Consider the following 17321-nt stretch of genomic DNA (forward strand, 5'->3'; position numbering starts at 1 on the left):
TATTTCTATAATCCACTACAAAGGTGATTTTATATATTTGCTAATTAAATGTCATCTTTATCAGGGCCTTCAAAAAAAGTTCCAGTTTTTTCAAAAAAGATAAAACTCGTCCTTAAAGAGTTTGAAAACAACCCGCGGACTCGAGTTAAAGCAACTTCGTAAAGCCTCCCATCAAAACCAGCTGTCCTTTTTAGTGAGAGCTTCCCAGAGGAACTTCAGAACAGTTTCTAAGAGAGGGGTGGGTCACCTCTAATCAGAGAGAGAGTCTGGGAGTCCCGCCAGAGTCGGCTCCGCCCCTTTTCTCTGCGCGGGACACCCGGGAAAACTCTCCCTTCCTTCATTCACGCCCCTCTTCACGCTCGCAGATAAAGGGAGCCCGGGCCCGTAAAGCCAGCGCCATGCCCCCTTCCAGAGTCCGGCGTCAGGCCCCGCCCACCGGAGGCTGCAGGAACGCTCTGCGCGCGCCTTTTGGGAGGCGGGGCTGGATGGGTTCGCTGCGGTGAGGCCGCAGGGTGTCGGCTTCCGCTCTCCCTCTGCTTTCAACCCCCACGGCTCTGGCTGAAGCCTCTGCCTGTGGCCGGAATCCCAGACCCTGGTGAGTAGCTGGAGAATTCAGGGCACCGCAGACGCCGCTGCGGCGAATTCGGAACCCACCTCCCAGCGCCTGCGCGCCTGTCCCCTAGCCAATGTGCTTGCAGCTTCTGCAGATGGCCTTTGACCCCGCGCCCCTTGGGCGGGCGAGAGGCGGCGAGCTGCGTTTTGGGGACCCGGGGGTCCCCCCACCCCCGTAACTGTTAGCTCTCTGGGTTAGTTTTACTGCTAGCTTTTAGAGAGCCTGCGGGCTTTGTGTCGGCAGCTTCTTCGCGGCGGAACCTCCCGTCGTCTCCTCAGTTTTCCCTCCTCTCCCCAGCAAGTTGGGAATTCCGGGAGTGACGGAAGACGTTCAGTGCCCCGTCCTTTTTGTATCCAAACTGTATTTGCGCCTTGAGTCTGCGGGGAGAGGCGGGAGGATCGAGGCCTCCAGCGCTTGGGTTGTCGCTGGAGGGTCGCGGCCGCCTGCCTCCCGGCGCCTTTGGGCCTCTGGCGAGGAGAGTAGGGATGGGGAAGCCACCCCAGAGATGGTTTTTCCCATTCATTTGTCAACGTGTTTGGCTCTATCAGCATTGACATTTATCTTTTGCTAAGTTTCAGGATACAGCTGTGCCGGACGAATTTCTTTTTCCATTCCACAGGAGCAAACTGAAATTCAGGCATTTGTGATGGTTTTCGTTTTATATATTGTTAAGACCCTATGGATGAATGTTAAGAGAAAACGGGGAACTATTTAAAGATGAGTAAAACAAGGGAGGATAATATAGGACTTCAAAAAAGACAAATAGGACGTGAATGAGTTGTTTATGTTAAAGTATTTTCAATAGTAGTTTAAGAGAAAAATACAAAATAAAATCCAGGTTGGTTAATACTGTCGCATTACAGAGTATTTTCATGACAATGTCGTTTTTCCTCTTTTTAGGCTATATGTAAACTTAGAAAAAAACAATGGGGCGCACTCTTGTAGACTTTGAGGCTCTGTGCATAAAACATTAACAGACTAATTTCTGGTAGTCACGTGATTAAATACTGTGTGTAAGATCGAAAATAAACTGTCCTCAGATTAAAGTTAAGTTGCAGTTTATGAGTAGGTAACAGATTTTCTAAGCCCATTCTATTTAAATGAAAACATGACACGTGTCAGCAGTTTTCATCTGCTTAAAAAAAAAAAAAAATATCTAAACCTAATTTGTGTGGTAGAGTTTTAGAGCCAAACTTGTTTTGCTTCTTGCTGGTGCTTAACCTCAGAGTGTTACTTAGCCTTTCACTAAGCCCTCTGAAAACTACCTCTGTTACATCTATCATCTGTAAAATGTTGTTAAAAAAAAGTTTTACTTATTAAGTTGTTTCAAAGACTAAAATGGAAGGATAAGATTATGTGGAACTGAATTTCCGTTAGCCAGAGGGTGTAAATGTTTACACTAAAACCACCTGAGCAAGGAAACCTTGGTATAGAAACTGATTTTGAAAGTTCCAGGTGTATCTTCTATTAATAGTTGTCTATCTGTAATGGCTTCTTAGAAAATAAAATTAGAAAACAATACTAAAAAACACTCTTAAGTCTGTATAATTTAGTAATAGGTAACTAAAAGGTGAAATCTTTTGACGTTTCTAACTGGATTGACAGCAGATACTTTCTGAAATAAGTTGATGTCACAATGCTCTGGATCTTTTAGACCTCTTAAGTCAAAAACTAGCATTTCGAAGATTAAAAGCATAAAACACAAAAGTAGAAACCATAGAGTTTCAAGAGAACCTATTAGGTATAACTTCTGTGTGTTATGTAATGTCAGCTGCCCTTTGAAGAAAACAGGTCTTCAATAGCCAATTCCTTGAGTAGGTTCCTATTTTGGGAATCCATACATCTGCAATTAACTTATAATTTTATTTTCTCAGGTGATTTCTGAATCTTCTTTTGTTGAAGACAAATAGTTTCTCCATTCCTTTCTTCTTAGATAATTAGAACTGCTAGCTTCTCAACAGTCATTATGGTTTTGCTATCTTGAAGATAATTTTTATTAAAATGAATTTTTAAAATTATTGGATGTTTCTTGCTATATAATATGTTCAGTATAGATTGTAAAAAGGTCAACCATCTGTATAGTCAGTAGAATCTATACATATACATACTGCCCAAATATATACTAATGTCAAAAACAAAAGGGCCTGAAATTAAATTGTTCAAGCTGAACACTTAATGGCCACTATGTATAAGATGTGTGGAGCTCTTCTGCAGTGTAAATACAAGAACTCCATTTTTTGACCTCAAGGAGCAATCCAGTAGTGGATCTAATGCATGTAAGTAAATAGCATAATGCAGTATGTAAAGAAATGCCACTTTAGTAAGTAGGCAAAGCTGTAACAATAGAATGTATGAGAAAATGAATACTTTTCACTCTGGAATCAATAGGGAAGGTATCAAGAAGAGGCAACATTCCAGCTTTGTCTTGAGGGATGAGTAGCATTTTAAAAGTTAGCCATGTAGAGAATAGACTTTTAGATAGAATTAACGATGTTATTAATTGCTTGCCAAATGCCCATCTTTAATAATCATCATAATATTCATTTTTATTCAATGTTACTCTAAACAGGAAATGATTCTAAAAGTTTTATAATAATTTATGCTCAAATATCTGTGAATTAGAAAATAACTCATTGTATAGATGAGAAAAGCAGAGAAAGATGAGGTCATTTGAATAGGCAAAATAGCTTTAAAAGGCACTGCCTTTAACCACAGTGCTCAGGCTTTAAGTTGCGGTGACTTACTGTTAATAGAGATGTGGAGCTTGGGATAGAGCCAGTGAATCATCTATAATGATGTAATAAGTGAACATTCTAAGTGAGTGAATTAAGTAATTAAAAAAGAGGGACCAACTTAAACTCCCATTTATAGGCAAGAGTGGGGTGGTGGGGCACTTGGGTGACTCAGCTGGTTAAGCAACTGCCTTTGGCTCAGGTCATGATCCTGGGATTTTGGATGAGTCCCTTATCAGGCTCCGGGCTCCATGGGGAGTCTGCTTCTCCCTCTGGCCATATCCCCAGCCCCCACTCATGCTCTCTCTAACTGTCCCTCTATCAAATAAATAAATTAAAATCTTAAAAAGCAAAGGTGGGGTGGCGGGACAAGGCAGTTTCTTCACCTTTATTTTTAAATCTAATTGATATTTACCATATGAATAAAATATTATCTTTTTACACTTTCATGTACATTATCTTGCATGATTCACAGAATAGCTTTGTCAGAAAACACAATAGGTAATATGTTCATTCGTTCTTTTTTTTAAAGAGGTAAACATGGCTGATTTGGGACTTTGGTTTTTAGATTGCAAGGCCAATATTTTGTTCTATATCTTGACTCTTCCACACATTTTAGCACTCACGCTCTCAAAAAGCAAGGTCTTTCTACTTTTTATATCCTATAGTCATTGCTCCTGTTCTCAGTGTCTTGACAATGTTCATTACTATTATTTCCTAAACTTTTCTTATGAAGTGTTACGTTCTAATTTTAGAAGGTAGAGTAGGAAAATAATCACTATATTTTATCACCTAGAGGCAATCATTTTACATGTGTTAGGGCTTTTCTTTGTGTATTTTTAATGTAGTTGAGATCTTGTTATATCCAGGATTCCTTTTTTTTTTTTTTTTCTTTTTCTATTTTTTACTTCACGGCTCGTCAAATTTCTTTTTCTTTAAGGGAAGGATTTGTTTTCATCTTGATATTTTGGAATTTTCAGGACAAGAAATGATAGAGGCAGGCCAAAATTGTTGTATCATCTCTTTATTCTTCTCTGTAGGGCTGCCACACTCCATACATTAGAATTTTACTCCCTGCAGTCCTGTATTACAGAGCTTGAAGGATGGTATTAATTGGCACTTCCCAGAAATGAGCATTAGGTTACCAGCTTATGTCCTCCAATTTGCTGGTAGGATTGGGATTGATTCTTTCTTTCTTTCTTTCTTTCTTTCTTTTTTGCTTTCTTTCTTTCTTGAATTTTCAAATTTATACTTCTAGAAATGTTTCAAAAACAGTACAAACAACTCAGTTACTGTTTATTTTTCTTGTATATTCACCAAATGGTAATATTTTACTATATTTGCTTTATCATTATACACATGTACACACGTTTTACATTATATATAGTTATATACATTACATGTAATATGTATGTGCATATGTATGAGTGTCTAATACATTGTCTGATGTTTCCTCATGTTTAGATCCAAGTTAAATTTTGACAAATACTATAGCAGTGATTCTGTTTCCTTCTTGGGTCGTCTTCAAAGTTCATTTTGATCACTTGTTTAAAGTGTTGTCTGATAGGTTTTGCACTGAGTTACTGTTGTTTCCTTTGTATTAATTAGGTGTCTTTTGGGGAGATTGTTTGGTAATATATGGGTATCCTGTTTCTCATCAAACTTTTATTTCCTCATTTAATATCCGTAGATGATTTTTGACTACTACGGTTGTTATGGTAGTTTCCAAATAGTGATATTCCATTAGTCCATCTAAATTTATTAGTTGGCATTCTAATATGAGTCTTCTTTATTCCTTTTATTTTTGCATTAAAAAGAAGTATGAAAAAATACCTGTATGGATTCATTAATTCTTATTTTAATACCTATTATTTATGACTCCTTCTGTTATTGCTGAAATTGTTCGGGATTTAGCCAGTGGTTGCCCCTTCAGGCTGGCTCCTGTATCCAGTGGACATGTCCCCGACACCTTCTGAGTACTTCTTACTTTCTGATAAGATGATCAAGGCTCATTTTGTACTTTCCCAGCCACAGTCTGGGAATCAGCATTTCTCTAAGGAACTTGGTTCTTCTAAGCAGAGAAGGATATTTAAAAACCAATATCTTGGACCAGATGTGTTCCTTGCTGCTGGGGTTTCTTTGATTCTATACTCTTAGTGTACAGAACTAGGAAATAATATGAATATATTAATGTGTATATACACACAAACACACCCCTGTTTACTGATAAAAGCCACACATTCATACAGATACTAATTACAATCTGACAACACGAGTTTCATTCTAGCCTCCCACTTTTTACATAGCTTTTTGTCCGTGAAAATCCTGAGCCCCAGTTTCCAGCATACATTTGCTTACGTGTAGAATACACATTAAGGATTACAGGACACCCGGGTGGCTCAGTCAGTTAAGCGTCATCTGTCTTTGGCCCAGGTCATGATCCTAGGGTCCTGTGATCTAGTCCCACATTGGTCTTCTTGCTCAGCGGGGAGCCTGCTTCTCCTTCAGCCTGCCACTCTCCCTGCTTGTGCTCTCTCTCTCTGACAAATAAAATCTTAAAAAAAAAAAAAATTTGCTAACATGTACCATTGCAAAAACAGCTTACTGACTGGAATTTAACATTTAATGCTTGTTTTTTGAGTATGTGAAATATGACAGGGCTCAAAAAGCCAAAGCTGTACAAAAAGGTAGACTCCCTTCTGTTCTCCAACCCTTCTACCCATTCTCTTCCTCCCACATTCTCTGTCCTCTTTGTTTTTACCCCCATACATAATCAACCTCCTTAAGATTCTTGTTTATTCTTCCTGTGTTTTTGTGCACTTGAGAAAATATTTTTTGAGACAATGTATATTTTATTTGTACTTTCCTTCTTTCACATATCAGTATATCCAGAAAATCAATTTATGTAATTTCAAAGAGCTGTTCCTCCTTTTATTTAGCTTAACATCCCAGTATTTTATAATTAAAGTGCTATATATGGATTTATGTGCTATTTATGTGCTTTTTATTTTTAAGGTAATTTCCATGAAGTAGGACTTCTGAGTCCAAGGATAAATGGATGTGTAATTTTGTTAGCTATTGCCAAATTTACAAAAAGACTACCAATTTGCATTCAGCTAGCGATGTTTGGAAGTACTTGTTTTCCCGTCTTCTTACCAACAAGATATATTTTTGTTTTTGTTTTCTTAGTCTCCTAGATAAGGAATGATATCTTTATGTAGTTTTATTCTGCATTATTTTATAGATTTATTTTAGAGGGGGAAGGGGCAGAGAGAATCTCAAATAAGCTCCATCTCCCAACCCTGAGACTGTCCATTGGAGCCAAAAATCAAGAGTTGAATACTTAGCTGACTGAGCCACCCAGGAACAGCTTTAATTTGCATTTTTAAAAATTTTGAGTGAGGTAGAAGAACTTGCCAGTATTTTCACTGTTAATAGTGTTTTGTTAATAGTGTTTTCAGATATGCATATCTTTAAATTTATGTAGCTAATTTGCCTTTTCATTTATTGCATATGACTTTTGAGTCATTGTTATAGTCTTCCATTACACTCTGGTTATAAGGGAATTCAGATGGAATTCCTTAGTCATTTCAACATGCATTATTTTTTGGGAGACTGTGGAGGAAATAGGGGAGGATTGTTTAAAACTCCTGATTTTAAAATAGCAGAAAAGCTAATAACATAAGTAGAAAATAGAAAGTGGCAGGATCTTGTTAAAACCCATGACTTTAAATTCAGTATCCATGCATGTAAGTGAGTAAGATTAATCAGAAATAGTTGAGATATTTACAAAGACTTAAAACCAGGTTTGAAGATTTTACTGATTGGATTAAGATAATCTTCCTCTACCCTAACAGTCCTCAAGAAGCAAACACAGGTTTTCTCTGGAAAAAAATAATGTATAGAGCTTAATTGTCTCTAAAAATTTTCATTACAATGGCTGACATTCAATTAAAAAAAAAATGTCCAGCATGCCTAAAAAGTGACCAGATGTTGAGAAAGAACAAAAACAGGCAAAAGAAGCAGAATCCCTAAGATCCAATTAGGGTTAATAGAGGTGGACTTTAAATAAGTGGAATTAACATATTCAGAGAATTAGAAATTGGAAAATTTTAGCAGAGAACTGATGGCTTTGAAAAGAGTTAAATGAAAATTCTAAGAGTAAAATAACATTAGATCACAGCTAAAGAGAATTAGGAAACTGGAAGAGTTCAGAAGTACTCAGACTGAGACATGGAGAGATGAGGGAAATTTTAAAATGTTTAAAAAACAGTGAAATTCTAACGAGTAATGTATTCCAACAGGAGAAATGAATGAGAAAGCAATAATGGGCAAAAGCAGTATTTGAAGAGATTGTGGTCAAGAATTTTACAAAGCTAAGGAAAGATATCATCCCACAGACTGAAGAAGCATGTTGGGCCCATAAGCAGGATAAATACTAAGAAAACCATATTCCATAGCAAAACTGCTAAAAGCCAAAGATGAGAAAAATAATAAAAGGAGTCAGAGAAAAAGAAAACATTCTTAAAGTCTTTAAAAAGTTAAGGAAAAGAACCAGAAAACAATAGTTGTTTTCAACAGAAACAAAGGCAGAAGATAATGGGTTGTGCTGAAAGAAAATTGCCAATATAGAAGTCTATAGATCCATGTTACGGTGAAGGCAAAATATATTTTCAAACAAATTAACATGGAATTTATTAGCAGCGGGCTGATACTAAAAGCCTTATTAAAGGGAGTAATTTCTTCACCATAAGGAAAATTGTTTTGAATGGAAGTAGGGGGATGCAGGAGGAAGTGAAGAGCAAAGGAAAGGGTAAATGCAATGAACATTGACTGTGTAAAACAATATTCCATCTGGTGGGGTTTAAGATTTGTGTAAAAAGTAAAGTACACCAAACAGGAGCACAAAATTGGGGGAGGGATAAAGGAAATAAAGTCTTCTAAGTGTGCTTTTATTGTTGAGGCATAGTAAAGTTCTAATTCATCCTGGATTTTGATGAGAATGTATGCTGTAATCAAAGATAAAAATAAAAGCAAAGAATGTAAATGTAAAATTAGCAAATAGGGAAAAATAAAAAGGTAAGAGAAAAAATGAAACTTGAAAGGAGGCCAAAAGAAAAAGCAAGGGTGTAAGAAGTAGATTTAAATATCTATATTTGCAGAATTGTAAATGTACTGCATACTACAATTACTGGACAGTCTGTCAGATTAGATTAAAAACAGCAACAATAATAAAGTGATGTCCTATTTGAAAAAAGCTAACTAAGGTGACAAAAAATGATGAAAATGATACTCTGGTCCAGCATGAACCAAATGAAATCCATTATAGCTATATTAATATTGGAGTCGAATGTAAGACAAAACCCATCAGTGGAGAAGGAAAGGACATTTCATTGTAAAGTAAGATTCAATACTTTAGGAAAACAGTCTGCAAATTTGTCTCTACATAACATTAAAATTATGCAAATTATAGGTATAAATACGGTAATGGGGGATTTTTAACACAGAAGATGAGTGAGGATATGAAAAATATAAACAAAACGGTTAGCATATTTGGTGTGCCTGGGTGGCTCAATGGGTTAAGCCTCTGCCTTCAGCTCAGGTCATGATCTCAGGGTTCTAGGATGAAGACCCACATCAGGCTCTCTGCTCAGCAGGGAGCCTGCTTCCCCCTCTCTGCCTGTCTCTCTGCCTACTTGTGTCTCTCTCTCTGTGTTAAATTAATAAATAAAATCTTTAAAAAAAAATGGTTAGCATATTTGGTTTGGTAGACACAAGTAGATTCCTGTAACCACTATCTATGGAATATGTATCCTTTTGAAGTGTATATGGGACACTTAACAGAACTGGCCATTGGTTAAGCCTTAAAGCAAGTCTCAACATATTTCAAAGGACTGAAATCATACAGGGGATGTTTTCAGTGGATTCACACTATAAATCAGCAACAAAAAAAATCTAGAAAGTCTCCCAAATATAACACACTTATAGTCATCGGATGAACAATAATGGAAATTTGAGTATATTTTGAGCTAACTGGTCATAAAAATACAGGGTACAAAACTCATAAGATACTGCTAAAGATGTGATGGCAAGAGCAGTGGTATAGTGTTTGAATCATTCTGAGATCCTAAAAACAGACCATTAAATAGTAAAATCAAAACAAATAACCTGTAACAAAACTGAAATAACAGATTATCCCCATAGACCTCAAGGTATGAGTGGAAGGGGACAGCTCACTCACAGCTATAAGACTTCTAACTCCGTTTGTGCTGGAAGAAGGAGAAGAAAGCAATAGTGCATCTGCTTCAATTGATAACACGGATAAATATAGATGTTCTATTTATGGAATATATTAAATATATAGATATTAATTTGAAAGGAGGATAGCCCAGTCTGAATAATAGCTGCAAGGGGGGAAGGGGAACTTTGAAATCTTCTATCCAAAGAGGCTAGAGCATCTTGGTTTTCAGGACAAACCCCATATGCAAGGGTAACTTCCGGAAATAACTTTCAAATTGAGCAGAATAACAAAATAGAAGCCAAGAAATAAAAACATCCAGAAAAATGTGGGAATGGAAGAAAACCCAGCTGATCTCAGATAAAACTCAAGGCCATAGAAAGATTTCACAAAAACAGTAGAAGTTCACTAGAACATTAGGTTGGAAAAACTACCATGATAAAACACTCCTAAAAATTGAGAGAAAATTATTTCATGTAATATTCAGTAACAGAAAAAGATCAGTCAAATCTCATACAAAGTCCTTATAGGCAAAAAGTTTGAACATACTTGTAAACACTGAAGGCATGCCAGAGAGGCATGTTTACAAAATGTGACAACTGTAACCTGATATTTAGATAGAAATATAATAGTTACAAGATATGAATAAGCACATTACAACTAAGAAAAGTCAGAAATGAGCTAATTATTTCATAAATGACTACAAGATAACAGATCAGGCCTTATAAGAGGGTAAAGAAACTTAGAAAATGCAGTTTAAGAAGTTGAGCAAAATTCAAAAAATTAAGATTTTCTATAGAAGAAAAAAGAGTGAAGCAGAACAAATATTATAATTGGAAACATTTGCTGACAAAAGTTGATGCCAGGAGGTTAGTTAATTTCTTATTGGGAACATAAGGGAGTTCCTGTATGATTGTATGAAGTACTATTGACTCTTAAGTGGTGGAGGTTAGGGATGCTGACTCCTGTGCAGTTGGAAATCTGCATATAACTTTTGACTCTGGAAAAATTTAACAACCAATTACCCACTGTTGACTGGAAGCCTTCCTGGTAACAAACAGTTCATTAACATATGCTTTGTATGTCCTACATATTATATTCTTAAAGTAAGCTAGAGAAAAGAAATGGTATTAAAATAATAAGAAAGAGAAAATGCATTTTTAGTACTGTGCCATATTTATCAGAAAAAAAATCCACATATAAATGAATCTGCACGGTTCAAACCCACATTGTTGAAGGGTCAACTATATAAGACCTAGTTATTTGAAGATAATAAAGGAAATTCGTGACATAACAGTGGTTATGATGAAAAATGAAAATGAAATTCTGAGGTTAGAAAAGTGAACATATTAAGTATGATAACAGGAAGTTAAGTGGTCTTGAGTGTTTATTTGAAATTTGTGGCCATGAATTCATAGTGAAAAATCAGCATGGTTGCATGTTTTTGTCCAATGTATAGTTCCGTAGTTCTGAATCAAAGTCAAGACACACGTATTTATTTGAAGTTTTACCAGGTATGTATCAAGAAAGGAGAGAAGTGAGGAATTAAAATGTTGGATGATAAGCTGTGTCACTAGAGACAAAACATGAAGAACAGGAGAAATAGCAGAAATAGTGGACTCAGTGGATAAGACATCTCAATAAGATCAAGAAGTTGCCAGAATGAGTTCTATTAAACTAGAGGGGTTCAAAGCACAAAAGGTTATGTTTGGAAAATGGGGGGGAGAAGTAAAGATTTTGGAGTAGTATAAAAGACTGGATCCAGAGAGGAGTATGATACCTGAGTTGGTGAAGTCGGGGTGGAAGAACAATCTCTAGAAATGAGGCAAATAATTGGGAGGCTAAACTGCTGGATGGATCATCTATGTTTGTAGAGTCACTGGAAATCGTGATGTGGGAAAAGAGTATGTTAAAATTATTATGAATGGGAGATTATTAGATTGAGAAAATGGTAAAGTTTGATGTCTTGAATATTTTTTATAAGTGCTCCATCCTAATCTGAACTCATTATGGCACTGTTTTGTTACAAGTCTTCAGTGGTCCCCTATTTACCAGAAAACTCCTCTTTCTCTGGTATAGGATGGTTCTAGCATGGCACTATAGCTTTATTTTTCCTCCTCATCGTGTTTTCTTAGCTGTAGCCTGCAGAGGTTTTTTTGTTTCACGATGTGTCTTTCACGTCCAGTAAATATATCTTTGGGCACACTTTCTCTAACACTATGGCCATCTTTTTCCTTTCCTTTTCCATCAGCCTATGCATATTATACTCATTCTTCTAAGATCTTACTATTTTTTTTCCTAAAGCATTTTCTTCAACTTATGTAAGGCATTTTATTGCTTTATATATGCCTTTCACTTCTCTGTTGGCACCTTTCTTTGAATTACCGTTACTTGCATGTGTCTTCTGCCTTCCTCATGGACTCTTAAGCACCTTGAACATAAGAACTATGTCTAACTAAATCTGTCTAATCAGTCTATTTCATGTGGCGCTTAGCATACTAGTTTTTCCACAGTTGAGTTGCTCAATTAAGTTGAGTTATACATCTTTTTAGTTTTCTAGACTTTTTGTTGATATTTCAACCAAATGAAATTTTTGCTCAAAAACAGCAGTAAGGACTTAATTGTTTCTCATCTTAGAGTCAGCTACGTCTATTTTCATAATGCTTGTTTTAGTTTATGTGTAATGTTATTGATTGGTTGCATGAGATACTTAAATGAATTTAGTTTGTTGGTGTGGTCACAATGTATCCATTTAATAATAAAATATAATAACTTTTGGAGGGACTCCCTAAACTAGAGTCTTAGGAGCGATAGAGAAAGGGTTACTTTGTATTTCCAAAGTGTAAGGAGAATACTTGACATGAAAACATTTTCATCAAATCAGTGGATTAATACAGTTTTAAGACAAAATTCTCCAGACCTATCTACCTATCCCTTTCCATTTTCATGGTTTTTTTTATGAGAGTGGAAGAACTGATGTTTTGGAATGCAGGGATGGGAAAGAGGTGAGACATCAAGTAAGTGTCAGAGAAGGTTTAATTTAATTGTTGTTCCACAATATTTTTGTATATTTTACGTATATCTAATTATATCTAATTATACATATTTATAGCATATCTATATGTAAAACATATAATCTATGTAGAAGGCTAATATGCATATTAATAATGTGTGTATGTCTATGCATATATATGTATGTATGTTTATATGGATATACCATATCTACTTAAATAAAATGTTGAAGCTGGCAAAACAAAATTAAAATTGGTTAGATATGTTTATGTTTTGGAAAAACTACGAAGAAAGGTAAGAGGATGGTAAATACAAAAATCAAGTTCTCCTTAAGGCGAAGGGGCAGGGCTGGTGATTGGCAAGGGGCACAAGAGATGGAAATGGGCATTTAACCTGGCAATTTCCTTTTTGAATGTTTATGTGTTTCAACCTAGACATGTCTTTCATATTAATCTTTAGGTGTAATGTATTTTGCAATTAAACAAGGTTAACTTTCAGAGGAATCTGTGGTTTTAGTCTTAAAAAGAAATATGCTTGCTCATCTTAGTATTTCTTGCATGTATGCATAATGATGTAGCAATTTGTAGAAAGTCTGTGTGTGTGTGTGTGTGTGTGTGTGTGTGTGTGTGAGAGAGACAGAATTACTTACTGGTTAGATTAAGTGTTATTTATCTGTCTTTTCTATTAGGACTAGTTTATTGTAACAATTCTTTAGAATAACAACAGCATGGTTTATTATAAAAAGTCATATTTTATAAATAAAGTTAATGTCAGTTTTTCCCCAAATACCTTTCTAGTAAGAAATTTGTACATAAGGACATTTTATTCATACGTATGTGTATATACCTATGTACATATACACACATTATACACACATGTGTATAGTTATTGAAACATAGAAATACAAACACAGTCCCATTTTAAAAGTTTTAAGTCCATGTTTATAACTTTTGATCAATAAGGTGTTCATAGTTATAAAGCAATGTATTTTTAAATTAGGAACCTCTCACTTGTGATCAGTCTTTATCTTTCTTTTCATTTCAGAAATGTCATAAAATGTGATTACTCTCTTCTTGTGCAGTCATTATTTTAGTTAAAAGTTTGTTGAAAATCCATTTAATGACTAGGCTTTTAATCTATTCATAAGTATTTCCTTTTTTAAACTATGAGCCTTTAATTTTATATTTGGAAAATTTTAGTCCACTTGCATAGAATACTCCTTCCCTATATTCAGCATACACGAAATCTGTTCAAGTGATGCAAAATACTTTCTTAAATAAAATTTCTAAGATGTTTATCTGACAAAATATAATTGTGAGACTTCCAAATAAATACCACCATTTAGTCTAGCCATATATAGATTTGTAGACATCAGTATTTGATGATACAACTAATATATTGCACTTTTAAAACTTTTCAATGTAATGAACCTTATGGATTTTAGTTTTCATTCAAATACATTGGGAAATACTGTCAATACCATTTACTAATTACCATTTTTCAATAAATTACAGCTAAACATTTACCATTTTGGAGTGTAAAGTATGTCATCATGGCAAAGTTTCGAAGAAGGACTTGCATCATTTTGTCACTTTTTATTCTATTTATTTTCTCCCTAATGATGGGTTTAAAAATGCTGAGACCAAATAAAGCTACTTTTGGAGATCCTTTCGGACTTGAACTTCTTCCACTACTTCATCAACAAACTCGCTTAGGGAAAAGCTTCGATTCCCAAAACAATGACAAAATCAACCGTGAAACAAGTAACAAGAATTTAAAAAGTGTTGAAATCACTATGAAACCTTCCAAAGCCTCTGAACCTTACCTGGAAGAGCTACAACCTCTGAATTATTATTTACATGTATTTTATTATAGCTGGTATGGAAATCCACAATTTGATGGTAAATATATACATTGGAACCATCCAGTCCTGAAGCATTGGGACCCTAGATTAACCAAGAATTATCCACAAGGGAAGCACAGTCCCCCGGATGACATTGGCTCCAGCTTTTACCCTGAGTTGGGAATTTACAGCTCTCGGGATCCTTCTGTCATTGAAACTCACATGAAACAAATGTACTCAGCTTCAATTGGTAATTATTTTTATGTGTGTGTGTTTAGATATATGATCTGTGTGTGTGTGTGTGTAAATGTAGAACATTTAAGTTACTAATTACTCTTCACATTGTTATTAATTATAATCTTAAACTTATAAACTCTAAATTAAGCTGCATGTATGTACTTACACATCCAGGAAACCACCTTTTAATAGTATTTGCATTGTATAATTTATAATTTTTGGAACATTTCTGGATATATTTTTATTGATTTCTAATTTAACATTAGAAATTTAAGAATTGAATTAGAAATTAGAATGGAATTAGAAATTCAATTAGAGTAGAATTGAAATAGAAATAGACTTAGATTTGAATTGTGACCTACATAAGATACGTTGGATTCTCCCACTTCAAGTATACAGCTCAGTGATGTTTCTGTAAGGTATACACCTGTTTAAACATTAGCCCAACATGAAGTAAAATATTCTATAGCCCAGAAACTTTCGTCATGCTTCCCTCTTGCACCTTCATATTCTTCCCCAGGAAACTGTGAATCTAATTTCTCTCACTGTAGTAGAATAGTTGTTAATGCTCTCTTACTGTGTGAAAGTAGAATCATCTAGTGTGTGTGTAGGTGGGCAGAGGGGTCTTTTGCTCGGCACATCATTCTTAAGTTTACCCATGTTGTTAACTATGTCAGTAATTGAGTTATAATTATTGCTGAGTAGTAATCCCCCATTGTATGATTATAGCAATTTGTTTCCACATTCATCTTGATGAACATTTGGACGGTTTCAGATTTTTGGCATGTAGTATATCATTTGGTCTTGTTTTTCTGTTTTTTAAAACTTGTCTAATCTCTGCTTTTTAAATCTGTGCTTATTTATATTTAATAGAATAATGATATGGTTTATTTTAAATGTTTGTTTGCTGTTTTCTATTTATACTATCCTATTCTTTTTTCTTCTTTTTCTGCCTTCTTTTTTATAGGATATGTTTATCCCATTTTTTTCTTCTGACTTACTATATATTCGTTTTATTTTATGATTGCTCTAAAATTTACAGTATGCACTTTAACTTAACTGATCAGAAGTCTCTGGTTATTTTTGTTCCCTTTTTCCCTCAACTTTGTCTTCCTTCTAACTTCTGGCACTCCAACTGCACACATTTACATAGATTTACATACATTATCCCACAGGTAATTAATAAAAAAAATATATAATTGGGTACCTGAGAATTCTTCAAATTATTAACCTACCCTTTAAAATAAAAAATGTCTCTGCTATGTTTCCTCTCTTATTAGTGTCCCTAATACTAGGGCCACAAGAATAAATTGGGTGTTCTCATATTTTTATAGCTGTAAAAAGGGACAAACTCATTATTGAGCTGATAGGTATATAGAGATGTACAAGGCATTTCATGAACAAAACAATGTAGAATTCTGTGAATCTACATCAGGTATGCAAGATGACTTGTTTTTCTTCTGTAATTATTTTTTCCAATAATTTAAGAAAATTTAATTTATGTATATACTTATAGCTCCAGTTTCTATGTTCTATGATATAAAATATGACATGAAATAGGATTGGTAAATTCAGAGAGCATTGACTACAGTCTCAGTTTACAATTTACTTTTGGGTAGAGGACCTTTCAGATGTCTTTACTATTTTGTACAAAGAATTTCTATCACATTTAAGGCTTTTTTATTACAAGGTTGGCTTGTTTGTGACTTCTGTGCTTGACAAAAAATGGATATCCATGGTAGTTTGATATTTTTTTTTTTTTTAAAGCAAACCGAGCTTTATGCAATGAGTATTCACCCCACCCCAACCCCAAGACCCCCAGGTATTTTATCTGAAGAAGTAATATGAAAATGACATCCTTGGTATGTTATTATTTGTGATTAGGAAGAAAACTTTCAGTTCATATGTAGTTTTATGCCTGTCTTATGTTTATGAAGACCATTCTCCCTATATATTATTTTACTATGGCATAATATGTGTGAACATGAATTATTTGAAAACATTGTCAACAATACAATTATTTTAATTTTAAATGTTTACTGTTTCGCTATTGATCAAATATTTCTTTTGGTAGGTGTCATGGGAAAAATAAATCCTTTGATAGAAATAAAAGTGACATTGTAATCAATCTGTATGTTATTTTATCAGTTAAGTATTGAATTACATAATTTGTATTGAAAATTGACATTTAACATTCTGTAAATTAAAGGTATATAGTGTAGTAATTTGATATATATCAATGGTTCCATTTGATTACCATCGTAGCCATTAGCGAGTCCTTCTATCGCATCTCATAATTATTATTTCTTCTAGTGGTGGAAAAAAATGAAGATCTAGTCTCCTAGCAAGTGAATGTTTTTAATACAGTTTTGTTGTCTATAATCACTGTACTATGTATGAGATTTCCACATCTTATTTATGTATTAGTATCATATGTGTACCTTAAACAACCTCTCTCCCATTTCCCTACTCCTGAGCCTGTGGTAACCACCATTTCACTCTGTTTTGTTTGCATTTCATACAAGCTATCTGACAGTATTTGTCTATGTCTAACTTAGCATAATGTTCTCAAGATATGTCCATGTTGTTGCAGCTTGCAGGATTTCGCTACTTTTTCTGGTGGAAGAGTATTCCATTTTATATATG

The 17321-nt window shown here is 34.7% G+C and overlaps 1 protein-coding gene across 2 annotated transcripts in view; it reads left to right on the forward strand.

Annotated features, from left to right (window-relative positions):
• The first annotated feature begins 419 nt into the window (after positions 1-419).
• Positions 420-17321, forward strand: part of MANEA (mannosidase endo-alpha) — an 80591-nt gene continuing 63689 nt past the window's right edge. The window contains exons 1-2 of one of the 2 annotated variants that reach the window (XM_032858148.1): positions 420-595; positions 14110-14688. In XM_032858148.1, coding sequence (XP_032714039.1) covers positions 14148-14688 — 541 coding nt within the window. In that variant the 5' untranslated portion in view covers positions 420-595; positions 14110-14147. The remainder of the gene's footprint in view (positions 596-14109; positions 14689-17321) is intronic. The other variant, XM_032858149.1, reaches the window with a different exon arrangement.

The sequence above is a fragment of the Lontra canadensis genome, unplaced genomic scaffold (assembly GCF_010015895.1).
Source record: "Lontra canadensis isolate GAN:19392208 unplaced genomic scaffold, GSC_riverotter_1.0 scaffold14, whole genome shotgun sequence".
Lineage (NCBI taxonomy): Eukaryota > Metazoa > Chordata > Mammalia > Carnivora > Mustelidae > Lontra > Lontra canadensis.